A 23467-nucleotide genomic window follows, 5' to 3' on the forward strand; every position below is an offset into this window, starting at 1 on the left:
TGCATGACTTGTATTTTTACACTGAAATAAAAGATCGGTGTACTTCTTGCATCTCTGCTTTCATTCAGTCACTTCAGACTGCCTACTCAGTTTTAAAAACTCCAATGAGTCATGCGCCATGTGGTACACAGATGTTAAATGTGGGAAAAAAAGAGCGCTGGTATTGGAGCATTATTGATTGTTGAAGTTGAAGTAACAGAATCAATATCAGTGGAGCAAAAATTGGATGGATGCAACTAACAATTCTTGTCAAACTACAATTATGTAAATAGACAGAATTGTGAAGCTGTTTCTAAAAATAAAATGTTGATTTATCCAGTATGATAGAGGAATTAAGCTTGGACTGAATCTATAATAAAAATAAAGACAAAACACCCCTCTCCTCTTTTACATTATTTTTCTTTTTGAATTGTTGTAAATTCAAAAAGGCGAGTGCAGTGCGATAAACAGCGGTTCTCAGCATGTTGACTCATGTATTTCTCAATATGCTTGGGTTGTGCAGTAATGGTAATATTTATGATTCAGATTTTCTTTAGATTTGACTAAAATCCTGAAGCCCTCTTGTGTTTGTTGAAAATATTAAATTAACCATCTCAGCAGCAAAAGATTTTCTCACATCATAAATGGTATTTGAGTGGGGAAAAAACCCACAAATCATATTACCAGTTCTAGAGAAAAAATGTACAAAAACAAGTGGGGATTCATCCCCAGACATTAACAGGACAAAATCTAAATTACTAAACTGAAATTCCGCAGCGATGAGTCATAGCACAGTGTGGGAAATGTAGAGAGGAAAAAAAGAAAAAGGCTTTTTTGAATAAGAACTAACTCATAAAATAAGTTGTGTTTGTTTTGCTTAAAACAGATCGACTTAAAATAATCAGGACAGAGGAAATCATGTTCAGGTCCAAAATATAAATATGACTTTATTTCACAATCTCAAAAAGAGATTAGCCATCCACATAAGGAATGCTAAATTTAGTCTCTTCTCAAGTCTAAACTGGATATACTTTGAGCAACATACAGTAATTCAGTTTCAAAATAAGCAAGATCATCCATTGTCTAAACACCATTAACAGTACAGTAAAAACAATATGGTTCACATACATATTTACACATTTTCTACTAATAAAAGGGTTTTTTTCAGATTTTTTAATGCTGGTGCTAGTTGATACAAAGACTTTCATTGTGGACTGAGTACGTCCCCCACAGTAAATCAAAAGACATTTTTTTACAACTGTAACTTTTTCATGTCATGTGTTCAAAAATGTTCTTTATAAATCAAGTGATTTAAAAACGGTTTACATTCATTTCATTTTGTGAGCATGATGTGTTTTGATAATTGTTACAGATTTTGGTTATCCGTGGAAGACATTTTCTTTAACTCTATATGGACATCTGCACAATAATTCGCTTTTCACTGGAACTTGAAAAACATCATGATCAATGCTGGGAGATAGCAAAGCACCTCAGTCTGTCAGCCAGTAATCATCCAGATAAATTACAAAACTACCTTTGCACTGAAACATATACCAGTTCAGTGTGTGCTGAGTTTTATAAAAGCACCATGCCATCACTGTACAGTAAATAACCTGGTCAAGTCAATGCATGTTCCTTGACATCTTGTCCTATTAGCACCAAAAGGAAGTCAAAGTGTGTTCAAGACCAAAATGTTTCTCACATGAAAACATTATACCACCAGTGTTAGTGTGAATATCAGTGATGTCGGTTGTGCTGAAGTTTCATTAATGAGTTCTTGAAATAAAGAGCTTCTATTTCATGGGTAATAAAAAATAAAGATCTTATTCACCAGGAGTTGATACCAACCTCCTTATTTAGACCATGTAAATAAAAAGCTATCATCTGTAAACAAAGTCTTCACAAGGGTCGAGCACCAGAAATCGTCTTAGGCAATTATATAAGTGGGATTTGATGTATGAGTGGTTTTCCAACAAAAGCAGGAAAAAGGAAAAAGAAGAAATAGTAAAATTCAGCTGACACAGTTTTGAATTAAAATCCAGAGTATGGACATAAAAACTGGTAATATTCTGATGACATATCTGACACTTTGGGATTTCTGTGAAAGACGGAGGTCTTAATAGCACCATCAACATTTTTTAAAATCCTATAATCACACTTGTGCCCTATGAAATAATTTTCCAATTCCTTTTTCAGAAGGTGAAGAGGAGTTAAGTGCCAAAAATAATAAGCACCTAATTGTTGTAGCATTTCATGATTCCTTATTATGTTACATTTTGAATTCCATTAGATATGTATTCCATTTTCAATCAAATGGATGAAAAATCCCATAAATGCAGAAATACTGTAAAAATAAAACCGGGTTCATGCTAAACTTTCATATACTGAATATCTCTATCTGTACATACATAATCAGGCCTATGGATTGGGTCCTTTTTCAAGTTAAGTTTAGGAAAATAAAAAGTGCTTCTTACTGTAATATGCCATACATATCTGTGGATAAAAGACAAAATAAAGAGAAATAAAAACAAACAAAAAAACAAGTAAGTCTTTTTCTTTCTTCTTCTGCCAACAGAAGTCTGAAGCAGTAGAAGAAAAAGCACAATGCTACATGTGACAATCTGTAGTAAATATATGCACAATATTAGTTTTGCTTTCTACATTATGTGATGTAATGGTGTTTAACAGAGAGGTTACAGTAAGAATGGCACCAAAGTAAAAGCCAATGAGATTCATCTGATGAAAAGCAAACTTTTGGCTGAAATAAAGAGCAGAGTCATACTGTACAACATAAATTCTGAGCGTCAACACATAATGCAGGTTATCATAGAAATCTTGCAGTAAACAGGCTTACACCAGGAATTAAATAGAAATCGTTATGATCAGAATAAATAATCACATCTTTTTTGTTCTTAATCATGTGTATAAAACCAGATTAAAAACTTTTAAAAAAATGCTTCAAAGCACCATCTCTTTACAATAAAAACACAGAAACTCACAGTTAAAAAGCCAACACACTCTGGTCTTCCTCATCACTTTTGAAGGCAGAGATGAAGAAGGGCAAAGTCAACAAACAGATACTAGAAAAGCACAATGAACACGATGTAAAAATGAGAGTAGCAGTTTGAAGTGGATTGAGGTAAGGCAGAAGCACAAGGTGTAGGAGTTGTCTGTGTGTGTGTATGTGTGTGTGTGTGTGTGTGTGTGTGTGTGTGTGTGTGTGTGTGTGTGTGTGTGTGTGTGTGTGTGTGTGTGTGTGAGTGTGTGTAAAACATGTTGACTAAGTCCAGCGATTGTAGGGTCCCGTCACCTGCGTAAGAGCATAAGGGGACACGGTGACGACACCATCCCTCGGGAGAGTCCACGCTTGACGTGTCGGGACATTCATGATCCTCCTCGCCTCCTCCGCCTCCTCCCCTATCTCTTCCTGTAGCTCCCCACCTCCAGCTCCTATGCCATTCAGGCATTCCTCCATCCTTAATCTCTCAGCCTCCTCCTCCCGCTCCCGTTCCCGCTTGGCCATTTTGGCATCCCACATAGCCATCCCGTGGCCTGGTTCATTTAGAGACTTGTGCTGGTAGAAGACCAGGGAGATGCGGGTGGGGTGGCTGCGGTTTGGCCTGAGGATAGGGGTGGTGGCGTGGAGCTCCCGCCGTGCGCACTCTATCAGGATGGAGCCGTGTGACGGTGCCACGGCGACTCCGCCTATGTTACGGTCCAGGAAGTTGTGCTCGCTGTCTGACCACACCTCTTCTTGCTTAAGTTCCTCTGGTTCAAGCGGGGGAGTCTGTGGGGGAAGGGGGAGAGATGAGAGCGGAGGGAGGCCATGACCCCTGACCTCTGCCGCCACATCTTCTGCAGCCCTGTGGAGTCCGTTGAGCCTGCTGTAGAGGCCCTCAGAGGTAGGTCTCGGGGAGAAGGAGGAGGGAGGAGGAGCACTCCCACTGGGGGAGGGTCTGATCAGAGGAGAGCAGTGCACCTCGTGGGGCTCAGTTTTATAAGTGTGGGGGTAGTCTCTAAGGGCATTATGTGGAGGTATACGAACACTCTGGTCGCCAGATGTTGGAGAATAACCATTCATGCCGTCACTCATTGTCCTATAATTAAGAGCTGAGCCATTTTGTCCAAAATGGAGGCCAGGCAGGCCGTGGTGGTTGGGGGAGATGACCTCCTTCTGTGGGGTGACCTCTGCACCCAGAGTGGGGTAGCTGCTGGTGCTCTGGTTGTAAGTGCTGGATTGATTCCCCTCCGGTGTGTACCGTCCAACGCTGTCAGGTCTGGGTGGGAGTCTGTATGAGTTGTAGAAGCCCTGTGGCTCTGTTTGGGCATAGACAATATGCTTATTTCTAAAACACTGATGATAACGAAAAACTTTATTTATGCTTTCTGACTTCAATGTATTACTGATTATAATAGATTAACACCATGACAAGAGATTTGGATTTACTACCTTTTTTGGGGGTTTCGCTTTTCACTTTCCCAGGAGTAAGAGGAGTCAGCCCAAGCTTCTTCTCCAGTTTATCTGCTTGAGCCTTCAGACGAGCCTCTTGCCTTATCTTCCGGGCTGATTTCACTGGTTCAGCCAGTAGACGCACCTGACAGATACAAAACATGATACATGTTTATAATAGTGTTTTTGCAACAGAGGACTCAAACCACGAATGGTGCAGTCAGAAAGAAAAGAAAAAAAAACATCAAAATAATAAACAAAAGCGACTTCCTGCTCACTCACCTCTCGGGGAAAGGCAGACAGAACTTGCAGAGCACCACTTCGGATTTTGGCCCACTGGCTCTCAACCTGACCAAACTCATCCCTCTCAGAGATCCTGTAAAGTGGCAGAACATGGAGCTGCTCATCTTCTGGTATGTTACGCACTGCACGGTTATCTTCCTTGGTTAAAGTGCAAACCTGAAAAAAGGACAAAGACAAAAGGCATGATGTTTAACCAAACAGTGGGCCATATCCGATCAATACCTTAAGAGATCCATCCATCCATTTTCCGTAACCTGCTTATCCAGTTAAGGGTCGCAGGGGTGCTGGAGCCTATCTCAGCTGTCAATGGGCGAAGGCAGGGTACACCCTGGACAGGTCTCCAGTCTGTCGCAGGGCAGACATATAGAGACAAACAACCACTCACACTCACATCCACACCTACGGGCAATTTAGAGTCTTCAATGCACCTAAGCTGCATGTCTTTGGACTGTGGGAGGAAGCCGGAGAACCCGGAGAGAACCCACGCTGACACGGGGAGAACATGCAAACTCCACACAGAAGGTTGTCCAGCCCGGGAATTGAACCCCGGCCCCTCTTGCTGTGAGGCGACAGTGCTAACCACTACACCACCGTGCAGCCTACCTTAAGAGATGGAGACATGAAATAGAAGTAGAAAGCACGGTGTCATAATTGTAGCTAGCTTACCACAGTGCTGCCGTTATTCATGTTGTGAGTGTCCTTGTGAGCGTGGGCACAGAAATCCACACAGGCTGTAACCCCAGAAAAAGGACGTCCCTCCCTCACACCCAGCCGGCAGTCACTCCCTGCTGCCTCATTTTCCACCTATTAGAGGTGAAAAGACAAGACATGAGTAGAGCTTGGTTTGTGTAAATTGAGAACAAAGAGAGGTCAATTAAATACATCAATAGTAGCCAAAGACAGCGAGGGGTCCTCGGGTAAGTGTGGCAGCTTTTTAATGTTCCATACCTGGTTTTGGAAGGCCTCAGGGGCCAGTCTTTTGTAGAGTGGTGCGAGATCAGTGGCAAGACCCTGAAGGTTTCTCTCTATCTTCTCCTCCTACAGTTAATGGACAGATTTAGGAGTTTTGGGGTGAATAACAGCTAATTAAAATTGTCATACAATCACAACATTTCCTCTCATTTGCTAACACATCACTATAACAACAAGGGAAACAAATAGGAGAGATCGTAATAGATGATTTCCCCTAGGATTTTTGGAAGATGACCACTCCCTCACCTCCTCCCTGTAGTCTCCATGCAGGCGGAACTTGCGGGGCACCTTGCTGCGGGCAAACTTACAGCCATTGAAGTACATACTCCAGGAGCAGCCAAAGGAAAATGAAGCTCCGCAGGTGTCTTGGTCCAAACCCTGGCATGCACAGGTACGACTGTGGAGATGGAGTGGCGGGATGAAGATAAAGAAGCGAAACACAGCTGGGAGGAAAAAGTATCATTGCAAAAACAAAGGAAAAAGTACTAACTCTTCATTGAGGGCACAGCGACGGCTGGTGGGGGAGCCGTGTTTAAAGAGGGTCTGTGTGAGCTCCTGGTAGAGATTGTCTGCCACCGGTCGAGGGATTCCCTCCCACGCCAGAATGAGGATCACCAACACGGCAGTGTCACAGTGGTGCCCGGGCCTCCGGCGCACCAAACACAGCAGCTTCTCCTGTTCGCTGCCACGCCGGATCACCTGTCGGATGATTGTCACACAGAACACAGACAGATGAACGGTAGCACTGTAACACAGCAAAAACAACCTTTTTTCTAAACGTTACATCTAAAAATGATGGATACCGACGGGGTGATGGGTTCAAAGCACTGGGATTGACCTGCCCAACCACGAGATTGTGATATAATAGAATCGTTTAAAGATGGTAATTCTTAGGTAGAAGCCTTGACATTTCTGTTTAGGGATGTCTTTGGTAAATATGTTTTTAAGGTTTTGGTAAGGGTAAGAATCTGAGAGTGACTTCCGTCTCTGCTCCTAAATATACTATGACGGGATCCACAAGAACACTTCAAGACATATTCAGGACATTTGGGAAACATAAACACTAGTGACCTACCCATTTAGCTATCGGACACCCCTGGGAGCTCTTTCCTTCTTTCCCAGTGTAAACAACAACTTCTACCCTTACTGCATTTCCTTTGGCACCATATCTGTAACACACATAAGAGAAACTATAAGTTTGCTCTATTGATCACAGAGCACATACCAGTGACAACACATATTTTAACAATACATTGCTAACCATACCTGAGGGCAACTGACAATACATACATCCATTTGATAAAATGACTGCTTATTACAAAATAAACTAATTACTTTGACTAAAAATACATTTGCCGTTAAAAAACTCAATGACTGCAGAATGTCACATTTCCAGTTATCTGTGGTTGCGGACCGACTGCGATGGCCCTCAAGATATTTTAAACAGGCTGTCATCTTGTCTCAGCTTTAAAGGGTTTCGTGTTTCAACATGTTGTGTGTATCTGAGAAAGAGGGTGCACAATGTGTTGAGCTTGCTCAGCAATGCTTCCTTGTAATGACTGACTCTTTGGCTGTGACCCCACCCCATTCCACCAGGCCTGAGGTTGACTAGTAGGCTCTCAGCATATTTGGTAGAAAACACACCCTCATATACACAGTGTAAATAGAAGGGAAGTAGCCACTCTACCTGTTCTCCATCAGTTCCCTCACTGCAGGAACACTAGGTCCTGCCCCCAGGTGGGTATAGTAAGGGCCTTCCTCCTTTTCAATGATCTGCTCTGTAGGGCAAAAACAAATCAAGATCTATTGAATATCATAGCCACTTTACAGAATGTAGAACCTTCAAATATTGATGTGATGCTGGTATATTTTTGATTAAAAACATAGATGCTCAGGGTAAATGAGTCAGACTAAAGTAAATGTCATATACACAGTTCAGGGACCGCAACCTTGGATGCCCGCATCTCAAGACCAAATACATCACAATTGCTCTACAGGGCTCAACAAAGCCTCTTCCAAATATGGCAGAGAAATGTGGCCTCATTTTGCTTGAATTGGCCCTTGAATTAGGACACAGCTTGTGTGTGTGTATATGTTTGTGTGTGTGTGTGTGTGTGTGTGTGTGTGTGTGTGTGTGTGTTTGCATCAGAGAGACAGAAACAGAAAGTATCAGTTTGAGGACTGCCGTGTTACCCGAGAGCAAACTTCCATGCTGGGTCTAATGCAGACGCTAAACACTTGTCTTCTCTTAGGTAGCACCAACTCACCCACACACTGACAGGATGGAAGATCAGCCAGTTTTTTGGAAGGCGTATTGAGCAGGTTCTTGGTCGGGGTATCCAGAAAACTCATGGGAGACTCCAGAAAGCTGTTGACGCTGTTCTTGGATGGAGTTGATTCTGCGGAGTGGCCCAGATCCCCATCAGTAGCTGTGGACAGGACAGTGACAGGACCTGCCCTCTCCAGTTTGTAGTAGCCCTGCTGGCTTGGAGGAGGGGACTGGTGACCCCCTGAGAAGCCATTAGCCATGCTGTGGTGACCAGTGGTGTGGCTGAGGAAAGCGGTATCAGCTGGGCTGGTGTTAGGATCAGCACCGTGATGCAGCCCACCACAGGGCTGCGCTACCTGAGGTAACAAATGCCTTTCACACTCCTGCCCCGGTCCTGCAGCATGACCATTGCACGGATGGTGTTGGTGGAGTGGACCATTTGAAAGGGACCGTGGGTGGTGTTCTTGACCGAGAGGGTGGTTGATCCTTGTGAAAGTGTTGTAGTTCTGAGTCTGCGGCCCTAAGAGGGCGGCACTGTGTGCGTTACTGTGATGGAAGAGTTGCCTCCTCTCCTCCTGAGCCTCAGCCAAGTATCTCTTCAGGTCAATTTGAGCTTGAGGCAGAAACAGGTTCCTCTTGTGGTGGAGGCCTGTTTTCCCCTGCGGTTGAATCTTCTGGCCTCTGCTCCTGTTGGCCGTCTCTCCACTCGGCATGCGTTTTGAGAAGGGGGTCCTGCAGTTGGATCCATCATTAGGTCCATCACTTTTCTTCTTTCTGGGCTTGGAGGGCGTAGCTTTTGTTTTTTTCACGGGGGGCTTTTTCTGAATGGGGGGTAGCTTGGAGTTGTAGTTGTATTTGATGGCGGACACAGGTGTTCCTTTCGGAGGGTTGTTCTCTGACTGTTGGCTGTGTCGAGACTGGATGATGAAGGCAAGGTCTGCCAACTGAGCTGCCACCTCCTCCTCCTCTCTGTTTCTCCTCGCTTTACCAACAACCCTGTCTCTGTCCTCCCCAAACAAGCGCTCGTGATCTTTACTGAACTTCATATCACTGGGATATTTATAGCTGCATTCCGACTTGATGACATGAGAACTTAAGCCCGGCTCTGTTCTCCTGCAGGGTGCTTTATCACTGTTTGAGCTGGCTTCTAAGAGGTCCTGCAGAGACAGCTTTGTGTTGGAGCCTGCCCCGTGGGAGCGCTGGATGACATTCCCTTGTCTGGCCACGGGGGGGCGTATGACTGAAGTTTGGTGGAGTCGCGAGCTGATGACCGACACTTTGTTGTAGCGGATGGCTGCTGTGGGTTTGGCTTCTTGCAGGCTTGTATTTGCATTGGAAGTTTGAAATAGGGCAGCAGCAGAAAAGGGATGTTCACACTTACTTTCAACTTTAATGGACCCTGGGGTGCTTTGAGGTATAGCTGCCAGTTGAGTCAATGCCTCAATAGCAATAGCCTGATCAAAGCTAAGATTTCTTCTCTCTGCCAAGGACTGCACGCTTTGTTGCAAAACACTGGGTTGAGGTTCATTTTTGATAGGCTGGGGAATCCTTTGCAGGCTAACAGGAGTGCTTTTCTGACACAAGTCATTCTTTATGTCCTCCGGCTCTTTTTTGACAAAGTGCAAATCCGGTGGCTCTGATTTGATGGAGCACAGAATGGAAGAACTTGAGCTGAAAAGTTTCTCCTCCAGTCCCTTCCTCTCTGTGACGGAGAGACACACCACGGCCGCCAGCGTGGACAACGGGTCTTCGCAGACCTCATCTTCATCACTCAGCTGTTTGGTGGCCTGTTCAGTTATCCACATCCACGGCTCCTCCATTTTGATCTTCTTCAGTGGAACTGACATGTCGTCTGGCGGAGACTTGGGGCCATTCTCGGGGCAGTCTTTAGGGGTTGCAGCGATTATAGTCCTTTGAGGCTCAGATGCAATCGTTGTCCTTTTATATGCAGACTTCAGATCAGAGTGTGGCCCAGTGGTCATATTAGCACCGTTAGGTTTTACCAGGTTCTCAGCAGAACCGTTCTGAAAAGTCACAGAAGAGCATACGTGTTGATGAAGTGCAATGCTGGTCAGCTCCAGCCCGGGCTCTCTTTTAACAAGTGCCGGCCGTCCGCCTTGGTCCGAGGCCAGGTTCTGGGTGAGCGAGTGGGTAATCGGGGGAGCTTCTTCATGAGGTATGTGGCCTTCCTCCCCCTCATCTTCCTCCGCTGCCGTGTGGGTGTCATCCATTTGCACCTTGCCTTTGCCATTTACCGACCCACTTTCGGGAACCACCTGAGACACAGAAACAGAGAGGAAGAGAGAAACAAGAGAAGAGAGTTTGACTCAACAAGCTCTGGCAGTATACAGTGATTCAGCTTGTTCCAAACAGTCACGGCTAACAGCACAACAGATTGCCTCCCAGCATGGCCCGAGCATCTGCTGCAGCCACTACCAAGTCTGTGGAAAATATTATTGCCTGTGAAAACAAAGAATCTGCTTCGATAAATCTTGCCCGAAACCAATCTCTAAACACAGCAAATTGTTTAAAAAGAAAATTTAATTGAGTTAGTCCACAGTAGAGGCTTCAATCAGGACAACATTCCTGCCTGAGCTGTTGAGTGTTGACAGCCACAGAGGTAGCCGAGAGACAGCGAGTGAACATTTGCAGTCACGGACTGTTCATAATTACGTCACTACCAGTGGGTCACTGAGGGCATGTGTTCAACATGCAGACACATGTTGTGTGAGTGTGTGCTGGGTGTGTAAGCGTGTTCCTGGACATGCATGCATGTGTATGCAAGCTCATGGAATTATTAACACAGCAGCCCTGCCATGTTAACCCATATGCATTGTTAAGTGAGTGATTAACCCACTCAGGGTCTTATTTGGACACAGGGCAGCTCGGCCCTTCGGCTAATTCGGATTTTGACTGCCAGCAGAGCTACGACCATCCAAAGGTCCACAATATTGACATACTGATTGTCTCCCAAAGCCATGTTGTAAACAACTCCCACAGACTGTCTTAAGTGCAGATAGTCATAGCCATAACTCCATAAAGAGTAATAAAACACATTGATTTGGGGAGAAAAAGAAGTTAAGGCAGGTTTGACGATGTCCTTTCTGTCAAAATATTGTAATGTAAGTTATCTTAGAAACTAAAAGGGCAAGAACGCAAAACACTTGTGATAAATATCTAGCATATATAAGTAAAAGCTTTCTTTATTTTTCATCATCTGGAGTGAGCATATGATCAAATGAAGTCAAGTACAGCCGCTTCTTATTTTAGGATTTAACTCTGCATCACATTCAGAATTGAAGCCTTCAGCAGTGAAAGACTGATTCAAATTTTCCAGCGTGACAAAGATAAAGAAAAAAACACATGCATCATGTGCCAAGACTCAGCCGACAAAAGGATCTTTAACTTGTTTGCAGGAGCTGTAATATACATGTGCATTCCTGTGAGCTGTGTGTACTGTTTATGTGTGTGTTTCTGTGTGTGTACGTGTATATGAGGCTTCCCATTTTCCTTCTAATGAACTAGCACAACTGTATAATATAATCTTAATAAACATTAACATAAACTCCCATTAAACAACATCACTGCCACTGTTTAAATGCGTTTTTACAGCAGTAGAAGTGCACTCCAAGCTGACATATCAAGATGCTTCAATATAAACCAGATTCCTATGAACCATTAGACCAAACAGAAAACATTTTACCAGTTAAATGTGCACTATTCAACTGTTTTCTTTATTTCTATCAGACATGGGGGCTGGGCTTGGTCTAGGTTCTGAGATATCATGGATAAAATGGTAACAGTCTGTCTGACTTTAATGCATGTACAGTGAAAACAGAATTGAGCCTAGTGACATCCCACATGTGCTGGCTGCTGAGAAAGAGCATGATCTGTCCTTTATGAGAACGAAGGCATTGAGAAATAGGAGATGAAGCAGTCTTCCAGAGCTAAAAGCATTCAATTAAAGATGGAAAATAAAAGGTGTCAAAGGCTGAGGTCTAAGAGGATTAATACTGAACATCTCCTGCACTGGGTGTTTAAAGATGCTTGTGAGTTGCCTTAAGAAGATCTGTTGCTGTGCTGTTGTTTGACCTGTTGTAAGAGCCTAAAACAAGTTTTTGTGGTAAAGGAAAGAGAGTAAAGAGAGCAGAAAAGCAGTATGTGTTCAAGCTGATAATTGAAGTCAATGACATTGGAAAAAATGTCTTTATCTACATCTTTTTAATTATTTCCATTCTTATTTATGACAAAATTTGGTCCAGATGAAAGCCCTTGTTCCTTGACTATGTGGGATTAATAATAATAATAATAATAATAATAATAATAATAATAATAATACATTCTATTTATAGAGCGCTTTTCAGAGTACTCAAAGATGCTTTACAGACATTTAAAAGCTACACACTAAAAACTTAAAACTTAAAACACACAGCATTAGTCAGACATTAAAAGCAGTTTTGAAGAGGTGAGTTTTGATTTCAGATTTGAACACTGAAAGATTATTGCAGTCTCGGATGTGTTTGGGGAGAGAGTTCCAGAGTGAGGGGGCAGCTATTGAGAATGCTCTGTCGCCCCATGTCCGGTCCGGATTGGCACTGGTGAACCTGGTGTTTACCCCTGATGGCTGAGATAGATGAAAATGTTTCTGATATTTAACTCCAGTGTAGCTGAGCTGGAAATATTTCAACATTGCACCACTTTGTGTATGCACTTGGCCAGTTATCCACAGGAATGCAAGGCACATTGCGAGAGATGTAGGGAGGATTTAACAGTAGGCAGAGGTTGAACTGTTGTAAAACAATGCAAAGGAGAGTTGCAGTGACTATGGAGCAATTCATAGTTAATAGAATGCTGAGTTTAGACATGAATAGTATGGTGGACCCAATTTATCACCAAGTCATTCCCCTGATGCGGTATTCCTGATCCCTCTCTGATTTCTCCGCAGTCCACCATATTCTCCATGTCAGGAGTGTGCCGTATTACTAGAAACACGCTGCTGATGCAACAGATAGTTGGAGCTCAGGCTGAGGCAATACTGAAGCTGCCAGTGCAACAGGGTGAGATAGCCGCTCCACACACCATGTGGGAATGGTCCACCACGACGTTCAAATGAACGAGTGAGCGGAAGAGTCAAAATGATGAGGAGCAGGGAGAGCGAGCGAGAGGGAGAGCGGGGAAAAGGCAGAGTGTCTGTCACAACAAACAGCTTTCAATGACAAAGCAGCTCTGGATGGCTTCCAGCACTGCACCAGACACACGCGTGACTCTTTGCATGTGTATGCATTTGTGCAAATGTGCATCCCTTTGTGCATCCATGTGTTCATGACACGAAGCTGACATCAAAGTACAGCCCCTGTTTTTTTAAATGATGTTACATTAAGCCTTTTGATAACAAAAAAGCCTAATGCAGGGTGTAAAAGCAGAGTCATGTGCTCTCATTCAGCCTGGATCTCTGATGTGTTTAGGGCTGTGTGTTTTTGTGTTCAGTGTTTGTCGTGTCGTCCTCAGGGAGCCTAGAATCGTTCACACAGCACTGTACTTGTTGTTTTAAATGCAACCACAGTCTTCCTCTTTTAGACACGCATCCAACTGCTGTGCCTGTCAAAGCTCGGAATATCAACAAAAGATACGTTGCAGTAGCCAAGGGCGGGAGCTTTACACACAAACAGGCGTTCAGAGACCTACCCTAGCAACAGAAGTGTAACCGTTGCTTGACTCCTAACAACTCTCTCTCTGGATCTCCAAGGATTTTGTATCTATTCTTCCCCCACAACACAGACATACAAACACACTCAAATATACATAAAAACATGTCTAGTCCGATAAAAAAGAGAGTACCTGTAATTCATAAAATAAATTTGGAGTGATTAAGAGTAACCTTCAGATGTTGTTCACTTTGATGCTGTGCAGAAATACTACACCGTTAGGATCCTCACTTTTTCTGTGTAGAAACGATACACAGAAGAAGCATGCTTCCTTCCTGGCTGAGAGTGTGATAAAGTAGTGGTTTATGCGTGTTTCTCTATACACGTGAGAATTTCCTTCATTCATTGAGTGAACGTTTCCTGTCGGCGCTGAGCTCAATAACACATAGTCAACGCAGAAAACACACTACATTAAAAAGATTACAGCCACAAACAAGGCTTTATAGGTGGCAATAAAACTAATGAACTTGAAAGAAGTGGCTCCCAGTACACCAATGAATTAGAGTTTAATTAACAGTAAAATTACACAGATTAACACAACATCAGTAACAGAAGGACTTTTCCTACAAACCACACGATAATATAATTACTACCGCAGTCAAACTAGTAAAGCCTGCCAAACTACAAGTTATGACCTACGGCTTACAAGCTCACTCCACTTCTCCCCGTCTAAGCAGTCAAAAAAACAGCAGGTGCAGAAATATGGCTGTCCAAACCCCTGCAAGAAAGAAAAAGGGGAAGCAAAGGGGTTCTTCTTACAGTATAACAGCTAAAAAAGACATGCAGCGGGGGGGAAAGAGAAGAGCGATGACTGTTACCGTGGAAACTGACCTCTTTATTGCTGACTTTGTTGTCACATCCTTTAAACCCGCCTGGAAAAGACAAGCCAAACACTCACACACACAGAAGTCCAGGTCCTCAGTGATTGACTATGAACAATAACAACACCAGCCTCCAAATAAAGCGCTCCAATCAGATAAATCCAGGGAGGCAGAGAAAGAGAGACAACTGAGGACAACCTCTAGACGAGCTCCACTGCTGACCCATCTGCAGCGAGACAATAGACCCCGGGGCTGCCTTTACCTTGTCTGTCCTCGGAGGAAGCCCCTCCGGTTTAGGCAGCATTTCCCTAAAAGGTATTGGTGGCCATCTTGCTTTGCCTTCCTTCAGCCTCAAAAGAAAACGCTGGCTACAGTAGCGGTGTGCAGGGCAAGCTCCTGGGTGTCATGACTAGTGCGACCGTGAGCCGCTGTAGCAAAGTGCTGCTACAGCAGACACGCTCACAGTTGCTGCACACACACAGACGTAAAGACACACGCACACACATACGGGATGCCTTTCGCAGACGCAGACAGAGCCTCATCAGCCAATGGCGTGAGGACCTTTGTGGCTTGTAAATTATCTTCCATGCCTAGACTCTCCTAAACAAAGGATCCCCTATGTGGGCTTTTTACTCCAGCCCTACACACATGGATTTGTGGCAAGATGTGGAACGGATACTGAACACATGCTGGATCTGGATCACAGGAAAACACTCCCATCACCGCTGAGATATTAACCCCTGAAGCAGCTCACCACACTGCTTTTGATCTTGGTGATATTTACCAAAGTCCTTTCTTGCCCAACTACTGAAACTATTAGTTGACCAATATAAATGTTTTATTTCTTTCTTATTTCTATTTTAGGATAAACTTTAAAATTGGATGTAAGCAATTGATCTTTTATCAATTGCTTAAATCCCATTTCAAGGAAAATGCCTTTCAGGAAAAACGTTTCCTGCCTATAACATGCTTCTTTTTCCTTCTTAATATCAATGTTAACTGCATATCTTTAGGTTTTGGACTGTGAAATTAAGCAATCTGAAGACTTCAACTTGGGCTCTGGCTTTTCATGGTCCTTCTTCAGCATTTTCTGACATTTTAAAAACAAAACAATGCATCAGCTGATAAAAAAACGTCATCAGAACGTTAATTGATAATGGAAATAAGCTAGTCTGGTAACCAAACATACACCTATGACTGAAGGATGATCAATTTACCACCTTGAGCCGCAGGGAAAGGCTGCGCAGTGAAAATGTGCGGAATGCAAATGTTAAAATGCTTCGGAGCAAAACACTTAAGAACACAGAAGTCGGCATAACATGACTATGACACTGGCGAGTTTGCAGATAGGAGTATGTGCTTGTGTGTATGTCTCCCTCTGTCTTAAACTACACCCCATGAGTTTTAAGTCATGTGATCTGTTATCTATTATATTGAATATAATAAGTGTAAGTTTTATGCAATTTAGTGGCAGAATCATTGCCTGCAGCACATCTTATTCCCACATGATCCAGACGTTGTGGAAGACTGTGGCGGGAGCAGGAAAGAGGATGTTCACAACATCCACACTGTCTGAACAGCCCTTCCCCTCATTCTCTCTCATCCAACCCAAAGCGTTTTTCTCTTTCTAAACAACTCCCTGAGAATAAACTGTGGTTAGAGAAAAACAAGGCGACAGAAAGCAAAAGACAAAAAGAGAAAAATGTTAGGCGAGGGTAAAGTACTCCCCCCTTTTAAAGGGAACCATGTGGCCAAGACGCAGAGGTCATACCGGGACAAGGAAACATGAAGGAAGCCCGAGCCAGTGCCTGTCGGTAACACTCTAGTAACCCACATCAGTCAAGTGTTTGATTATGGAAGCAGAGAGCGTGCAGCTTAATCCACACATAACAATGAGAACTACATCAACACAGTGTTCATGCAATACGCATGCAAATATCAAGATGAATAATAGAAAAGCTTGTCATGGTGGAAGATGAAGTCCCTATTAAGGGATTTATCAGTAAGCCGTGTCAAAATCTCAAAAGGTATTCACCTAATATGCCTTGTCATAGCCAATATAATACATGTCTTTTTCAAGGTAACAGGTTGATTCCTCTGTGACAACATAACACATTTCACAGTTCATTTATAAACATTTTGACACCATATTAACATTTAACTACAATGTTTTAACACTTCTTTGATAATGAAGATTTGCATGTTTTTATCTGTAACTATCACACTGCAGAGTTCAACAGTCAGTCAGTTTGTCAGTTAGATGCTTATAACTTATCAAGGTCACACTCCTGCATGCTGTGGCTTCATGAATATGTAGTCTCACAGCACAACATGTTCAAAACCAGAGCCTTGGAACAATATAAGACAGTGAATGTATATTATATATGTATTGCGGTGGCTGCTGAGTGTGATTGTTTTTCTCTAACAGGCTGTGTTCAGATTTTATATTGTTTGCTAAGTGTTAGCAGGTAGCTCATGATTAAGTGTACATCTGTGAGTACATGGTTAGCATCATAAACAAGTAAAATTCAACAGCAGTCATGTACACAACAGTAATAATCACAAGTTTCCTGACACACTGTAAAACAAACAGATGCAGACTAAACACTTGAAATATACACGAGGCATGTGCGTGTGGTGTTCTGGAGCAAACTTCATCTCCACAAAATAATATTTACCAAGCACTGTCAGTAAAAGAAACCTCAGTCCACATTACAAAAAAAGTCACATAAAAGTTTTTAGTCACAATGTGGTTTAGTGCCTTTAGATTTAGAATTGATATGGTATACCCCTGTAGACATACAGTAGCTTTTACTGTAGTTTAATTCTAAACTGGACAGAATAAACTTGTATGGACACCTACCAAATCTATGTGTACACACATAAGAGTATTTCACTTCTATTTACATGTGCCAAAATAGAAATAATTCAGCATTTCACTACTATGAATCAAGAATAATGAGTCAAGCTTACTAAATTGGGGATTGTCCAATATCTGGTTTCAATTTGATATTTTCAGATACATGTGGCAGTTATAGGTGAGCTCTCCTCTGAATGGGAATGTCTCAGGTGGTCTGACAGGTTTACAAACTAGACAGTCCAACAGGTTGAACCAACCTAAACAACAGAGCAAACCTGTATAAGATACACACCTACCACAAGCATGAACTGCATTAGTTACACTGTGCTTCTCTGCCTTCATAACAGTCCTTCTGCTGTTGCTACTCCATTCCTGCATCCAAAAATACTCCACAACTACTTACAATATTGCACCACACCCTTAATTTTCAGCTCTTTAAGTGTCCCATGTGTTTTTTTTCCTTTAACAAGCTACCCAGCTCTCGTTAGGAACAAGTAGTCGGTACATTAATCATCCTAAGCTACAGTATATGAGCATGCAAGTGAGGTAAAGAAAGTTGCTCCGCACCACAGTCGTAAAATATCTCTGACACATCTGGAGTCTGACCCATTGGAGCCCGGCCCGGTGATGGAGCTGTGCCAAGCGCCATTATTGCCAATAAGTTGTCATTACTACCATTACTGCTGACGCTAATATAAATTTGTCTCTCATTTGCATGAAAAAATCTACAGATCTTTGATGAAGGGAGGTAGTTTGGGGGTTTCTCCTATTCTTTCTTCTTTATTTAGGTTGTGACTCTCTACTTTCAGTGAAAGATAACAGAGGTCACAGTGGTAACAACCATGTGGAAACTGGAAAACATAACTCTGTGCTTGTATTGTCCCCATGTTGCTCATCTAGTCAGCTCATGCACAATCTCTCACACAATCGCAGAGATTCAAACTAGTAATGCATCGGTCCGATACTGACTCAAAAAGCTGAGATAGGCGATTTACTCAATTTAATTCTATTATTATACATTATATACTGGAATTTAATTAAACTTTTGACCAATTTCTTGCCGCAATAAAAATGTTTACACAGTTGATTTGTAATTCCTGTTAATTTTAAAGATTTACTTACCAAGTTCCTGGTGGACTATTTATGATTTCAAACAATAAATAACAATTCATTACATTTACATCTATGTATTTATTATTTAATTTTGTTTTGCAAAGCTAGAAAAGTAAAGTTTAAGTCAAGCTAATGTTGCCTTTACACATAAAAGAATGATCCCAGTCACGCACACACAGTGAGACCTACAGCTTGTTGCTTAAACACTGGTCTCAGATCTGTCTGGATATCTGCTGATACTCAAAGCCCAGGAATCTGTTTTGGGATTTAAAACGCTAGATCGGTGCATCTCCAACTCAAACAACTATTTGCACAGTTCAAAGCCTAAAAGACCAAGACACACAAACATTTGGATACTAAGAATAGGCAATACTAATCTATATGCAAACACCCACATTAGCATTTGGATTCTGTAAATCCAGGCCGAGGCAGTTTGAAAGCTGATTTTTCTTGAGGAGAACCTTGAAACCATAAAGTCAGTGTTACCTGAGGCAGCACGTTGGCTCACATTCAGCAGACCCCAGAGGCCGCTCACGAATCACACTTTTACTATCACTATTACTATTCCAAAAGAACATCTGTGGACTCAACACTGTGACTAATTGTGTGCACAATAGCCTTCTGCACTCTCTTTTACATGCTCTCTGCTTCCTATACAAACACACATAAATACAAATGCAGGTTTGTAGCTTTCACACTTCCTGTACTGATAGTTTTGGGGTTATGGGGGTGGGTTTACAAACCACCAACACCAGAATACCAACACCACACCCTAAACCCACATGGACTCAATTAAAGTGCAGACAGTGGTTGGTCAGCATAAAGGGACAGCGGGTCACTCCAACTCTCACACTCTTCAGCCCTGGCCAAAAGAGGAGGGGGGGATTTTAAAACCTGTATGCATTGACAAAATGTCTTCTGTAATCTTGTGTCTGTACTATCCATGTCTTTACCTGCAGATTTTTGGTCAGTATAAGACAAGAATCTGTACAAACACACACTGAAGTATTAACTCTTATCCAAGTTGTGTGGTGTTGAGTTTTGGAGTAGCTGTGGCTATGTATGTGTTTCACCTTGAGAAGGTTAGCAGGAGGAAGAGGAGCAGGTCCATCGGTTTAAGTAAACACTGACACACACGCACACACTGTCACTGACCCAAATACTCACACACAAACACTACGCAGGCAGAGCAGCATGGGGGCCCCAGATCCTCTCACAATGAGACAGGAAAAGGCTTACTTAAGTTTGCGCCAGTACAACATGCTGAGTAGGCATGTTGGCCATGTGAGTGCACGTGTGTGCGCGTGCACTCACACACACAAATATGTGTGCAGACAGATGCATGCAAAGTCCAGTGGTGCAGTGAGGAGCCGCTACAGATACTGTACAGCAACAGGCAGGGCTGAGAGGATAATGAATGATGAACAAAGGGAAATATGGACAAGGTAATGGGATTAACATCATTACAACTCAGTGGACGGCATTCTAGGGTAGAGAAAAATGACAGGAGGGAGCGAGAAGCGTTTATATCCCCGCCAGGTGTATAAGATATATTTGAAGGTAGACAGGTCAGGTTGATGCATGAATAAGCTCTGGTTTCTCCAGAAGGAGGCCATTGTGTACCCGTGGTAGGATTTGAGTGGCATTTCTTTTGGGGGGCAAAGTGAGAATTTCTTTTCACCCAGAGAAACCAAGTGGCACGACTTCAAAGCTTTTCCAGCGACTTACAGCCTTACAACAGTCAGGACACGGTACAAACTCACAGATGCAACGGACCTAGGAGAGCTCAGGAGTGGAGTACAGCCGTATCAATGTTTAACTCAAATATCTTGCTGAATTATGAACATTATAGATACTTAAAAACATACAATCTTTGCATTGTTGTTGTTGAAGAAACAGAATTGAGGCTGAGCTGCTACAGCTGAATGCACAATAAAGCAAACCGAGTGGAATCCTTCATTAAAGTCCTTAAATCCCTGTCTCTGGTTGGATGTAAGCCTCCAACCTGGCACCACCTGGGCCATACCTCGGCTCTGATGTATAGTGGGGCTCTGGCCAAATAACTCAGCCCCAAATCAAATAAAACAGACATTTCCCCTTGTCCACGGAGCCCTTTTCTGGGCCACTACCCAAGCCCCGCAGCTATTACAGATAAACTACCTTGCAGGGTTGTTTTAAATTTAATTGGCTCAGACCAGTTTAACAGAAAATACAAAGCAGCCCTAATCAGAGGCTCATGTAATAAAATGTGTGTCTATGCAGAGGAGTAAGAAGTCAGAGTAGAAAGAGTGGGCTAAAGCATAACGCAATCTGCTTGCTCATAATGAGTTGGCCCTGTTAAAATGTTGGCAGTTTTTCCTCTGACATTTCATGAACCTTCCTCGCTACCTCGGCCCCCTTCTGTCCCACACATTTACATAATGTGAAGGAAAAACTGTGGATGTGCATCTTTTCCTTCAGCTCATTGCCCGAGTGCCCACATGCACTTGTGGAAGAACCTGTTCTCATTTTTATGAAAGGAGAGTGACACATCAAACTCTATCACGCCTTAGAAAATAAATGTGAAGAGTAATAACAAATGTAATGTACAAATGCCAGTTGTTCCATTTCACTTCAGGACAACAATCGACTTGAAGAGACTATTTGAGATAGTTAATGCATCACAGTGAACACCATGTTAACTTTAACAGTTGTAGATATTACTGTATGGTAATGTAGACCATTGAAGATTCAAATGAATCTGTACTTGTTAATGCATATATTTCTTACTCTTAACGAGTTGTGGTTTTATATCCTGTTGTAACTGAAATATATATCATAACAACATACATTGAAGGTATAATATTTTATAGTATAGTATTTCTTTTTAACAGGCAGACTGAATGTTAAATTGTGAAAACTTGTGTTGTCAAATTCTTGCTCCTAATATAGTTGAGAATCTTGAAATCATAGTAACACAGTGCCACAAAATACTATATATTGAAAGCGGCCTGTGTTACAAATATATAAATGGTGCATAAAGAGTATCTATAACAGAAAATGGATCGTGTAATGAGTTTATTGGCAAAATAACCTAAATGCAATTAGCCTACTGAATGGATTGATTTACTGAGACAATGCAGACAATTTTGTTCTGCTTAAGGCGTTGCAGGCAGCCACAGCTTGCTGCTGACCCGCTATGAGCTGGACAATCTGAGCAGTTTAACCTAATTACCTGGATATAGGTTACCGAGTTCACAGCCCTAAAACCCATAGTGCGTGTCCGCTGGTTATCTCCACTAATCCTCCTTACGACCCTGAGAATACTCCATCAGACAACCGTGGCGGGTCAAAGGTCAGCTCCAGACAATGAGGTCGCCATGGCAACCGTCCGTGCTGAAGACTTCCACCGCTCCGTGTGTGTGTGTGTGTGTGTGTGTGTGTGTGTGAGAGAGGGGGAAGAGGAGTTCAGAACTGACACAAGCGTCTGCTGGGACGAATCACTCTCACTTTACATTAAGCTGGTTCCATTTGAGAACAATGAGGGGTTTTGCTGCATAACAGACTGAACTGCAAGCTGTAAAAACCTTCATGCACGCACACACACACACACACACACACATTCAGACATGTGCATGAACATCCCCTTTGACATAAAAATTCTGGTAAGAATCATTCACACACACAGACACACACAGCTTTGAATATCAGTAACAAAGCAAACAGTCGCCGTTGGGTGCTGCAGGCTGCCTGTCCTCCCTTCCAGAGTGCTGTCTGAGGGATCGGCAAGTGTTTTCAAAATACACGTGTTATCTCAGCTGGACTACTCCTCTGGCAAAAGCATTGCAGCAGAAAAGAGTGGAGCGCGGGAGATAAATGAGTTTCCAGGAGGAGCTGGGGCTGAGCTGGCTGGCTGACTGGGAGCATGCAGACTACTATTTTTTAAAAGTATAGTCTGCAGCTCTATTGTGCTGATCTCAATAGTTCCCAAGCTCTGTAATTACGGTGCACCTCAAACTAAACCGAAGCGTAACTCACCAGGTGCATTGGCTTGATAAATGCAGTGGCAGAAGGAGAAGCAGAGGTAATAGTTATACTCTCTGCAAGTGCTGCTTTTTGTCTAAGGCAAGTCACAATTTGAAAAATTGTGGCCCTTGGACCAATGTAGTTGATGACCCCTGCCTTAGAAAAACCCAAGTTTTTAGTCGGTGCAGAAGAAAAGAGTGATTGATCGCATCAGAAGCAGCACTCAAGTCTAAAAGCATTAGGACTGAGTAAAGTAAAGTAAGTCTTTAGAGACTGTTACAAAGCTGTGTCTGAGATATGGAGAGCTCTAAAACCTGACTGAAAAATGTTAAAATACGTTAAGTAAGTACTTACGTAATATTTAATTGGGTTGAATAATGGGTTGAATAACCAAAGATGCTAGAAGTCCTGTTAATAATCAATAATATACAAAAACAGAGGTAAGTATAAGTAATTATGCATGTATACAATGCATTATGAAATACTGTATCAGTTGTTAATAATGGAAATAATCAGAACTGCAAAAAAGTTGCATCAATTTATGAATTTCCTTATGTATTTAAGAGCTTTTGGAATATATTTCAAACCAGCTGCCAGCTCTGCCTGACTGAGGGGAAACTGTTTACACAACAAGTGATGGATGATTTGAGAATGTCTGTGTGTTATAATGTTATTTGTTTGTACTATTGTGCAGTAATGTGAATGTTAAAAACATTATCTATGAGTGCTGACATCTGCCTGGTTAGTCCATATAACAGTGAGTCAGTTCTGCAGCCTACAGCTCTAAACATGTCAGGACTGTTTCGGTTATATTCACCCTGTAAACACTGGAGCTTTGCACTCTATGAACTCTTGTATTTTGTTTCTGGTGTGTACTTGTTAGTGTGTGTGTTGGTGTGTTCAGGGCCAGATCAGACAAGGATGTGAGACCTGTCCTCACTGCCAAATACAAAGCGAGGCCACGAGGGGGCCATCAAGCCTGCTATTTTT

The 23467-nt window shown here is 42.5% G+C and overlaps 1 protein-coding gene across 1 annotated transcript in view; it reads right to left on the reverse strand.

The window, feature by feature from the left end:
- Nucleotides 1-900: 900 nt before the first annotated feature.
- tet1 (tet methylcytosine dioxygenase 1) overlaps nucleotides 901-23467 on the reverse strand; it is a 28375-nt gene continuing 5808 nt past the window's right edge. Inside the window, exons 3-12 of the mRNA XM_054599657.1 lie at nucleotides 7972-10249; nucleotides 7392-7482; nucleotides 6780-6873; nucleotides 6195-6403; nucleotides 5951-6101; nucleotides 5681-5770; nucleotides 5399-5536; nucleotides 4712-4888; nucleotides 4430-4574; nucleotides 901-4296 (exon numbers count right to left, since the gene is read on the reverse strand). Coding sequence (XP_054455632.1) covers nucleotides 3260-4296; nucleotides 4430-4574; nucleotides 4712-4888; nucleotides 5399-5536; nucleotides 5681-5770; nucleotides 5951-6101; nucleotides 6195-6403; nucleotides 6780-6873; nucleotides 7392-7482; nucleotides 7972-10249 — 4410 coding nt within the window. The 3' untranslated portion in view covers nucleotides 901-3259. The remainder of the gene's footprint in view (nucleotides 4297-4429; nucleotides 4575-4711; nucleotides 4889-5398; nucleotides 5537-5680; nucleotides 5771-5950; nucleotides 6102-6194; nucleotides 6404-6779; nucleotides 6874-7391; nucleotides 7483-7971; nucleotides 10250-23467) is intronic.

The sequence above is a fragment of the Anoplopoma fimbria genome, chromosome 6, assembly GCF_027596085.1.
Source record: "Anoplopoma fimbria isolate UVic2021 breed Golden Eagle Sablefish chromosome 6, Afim_UVic_2022, whole genome shotgun sequence".
Taxonomy (NCBI): Eukaryota; Metazoa; Chordata; class Actinopteri; order Perciformes; family Anoplopomatidae; genus Anoplopoma; species Anoplopoma fimbria.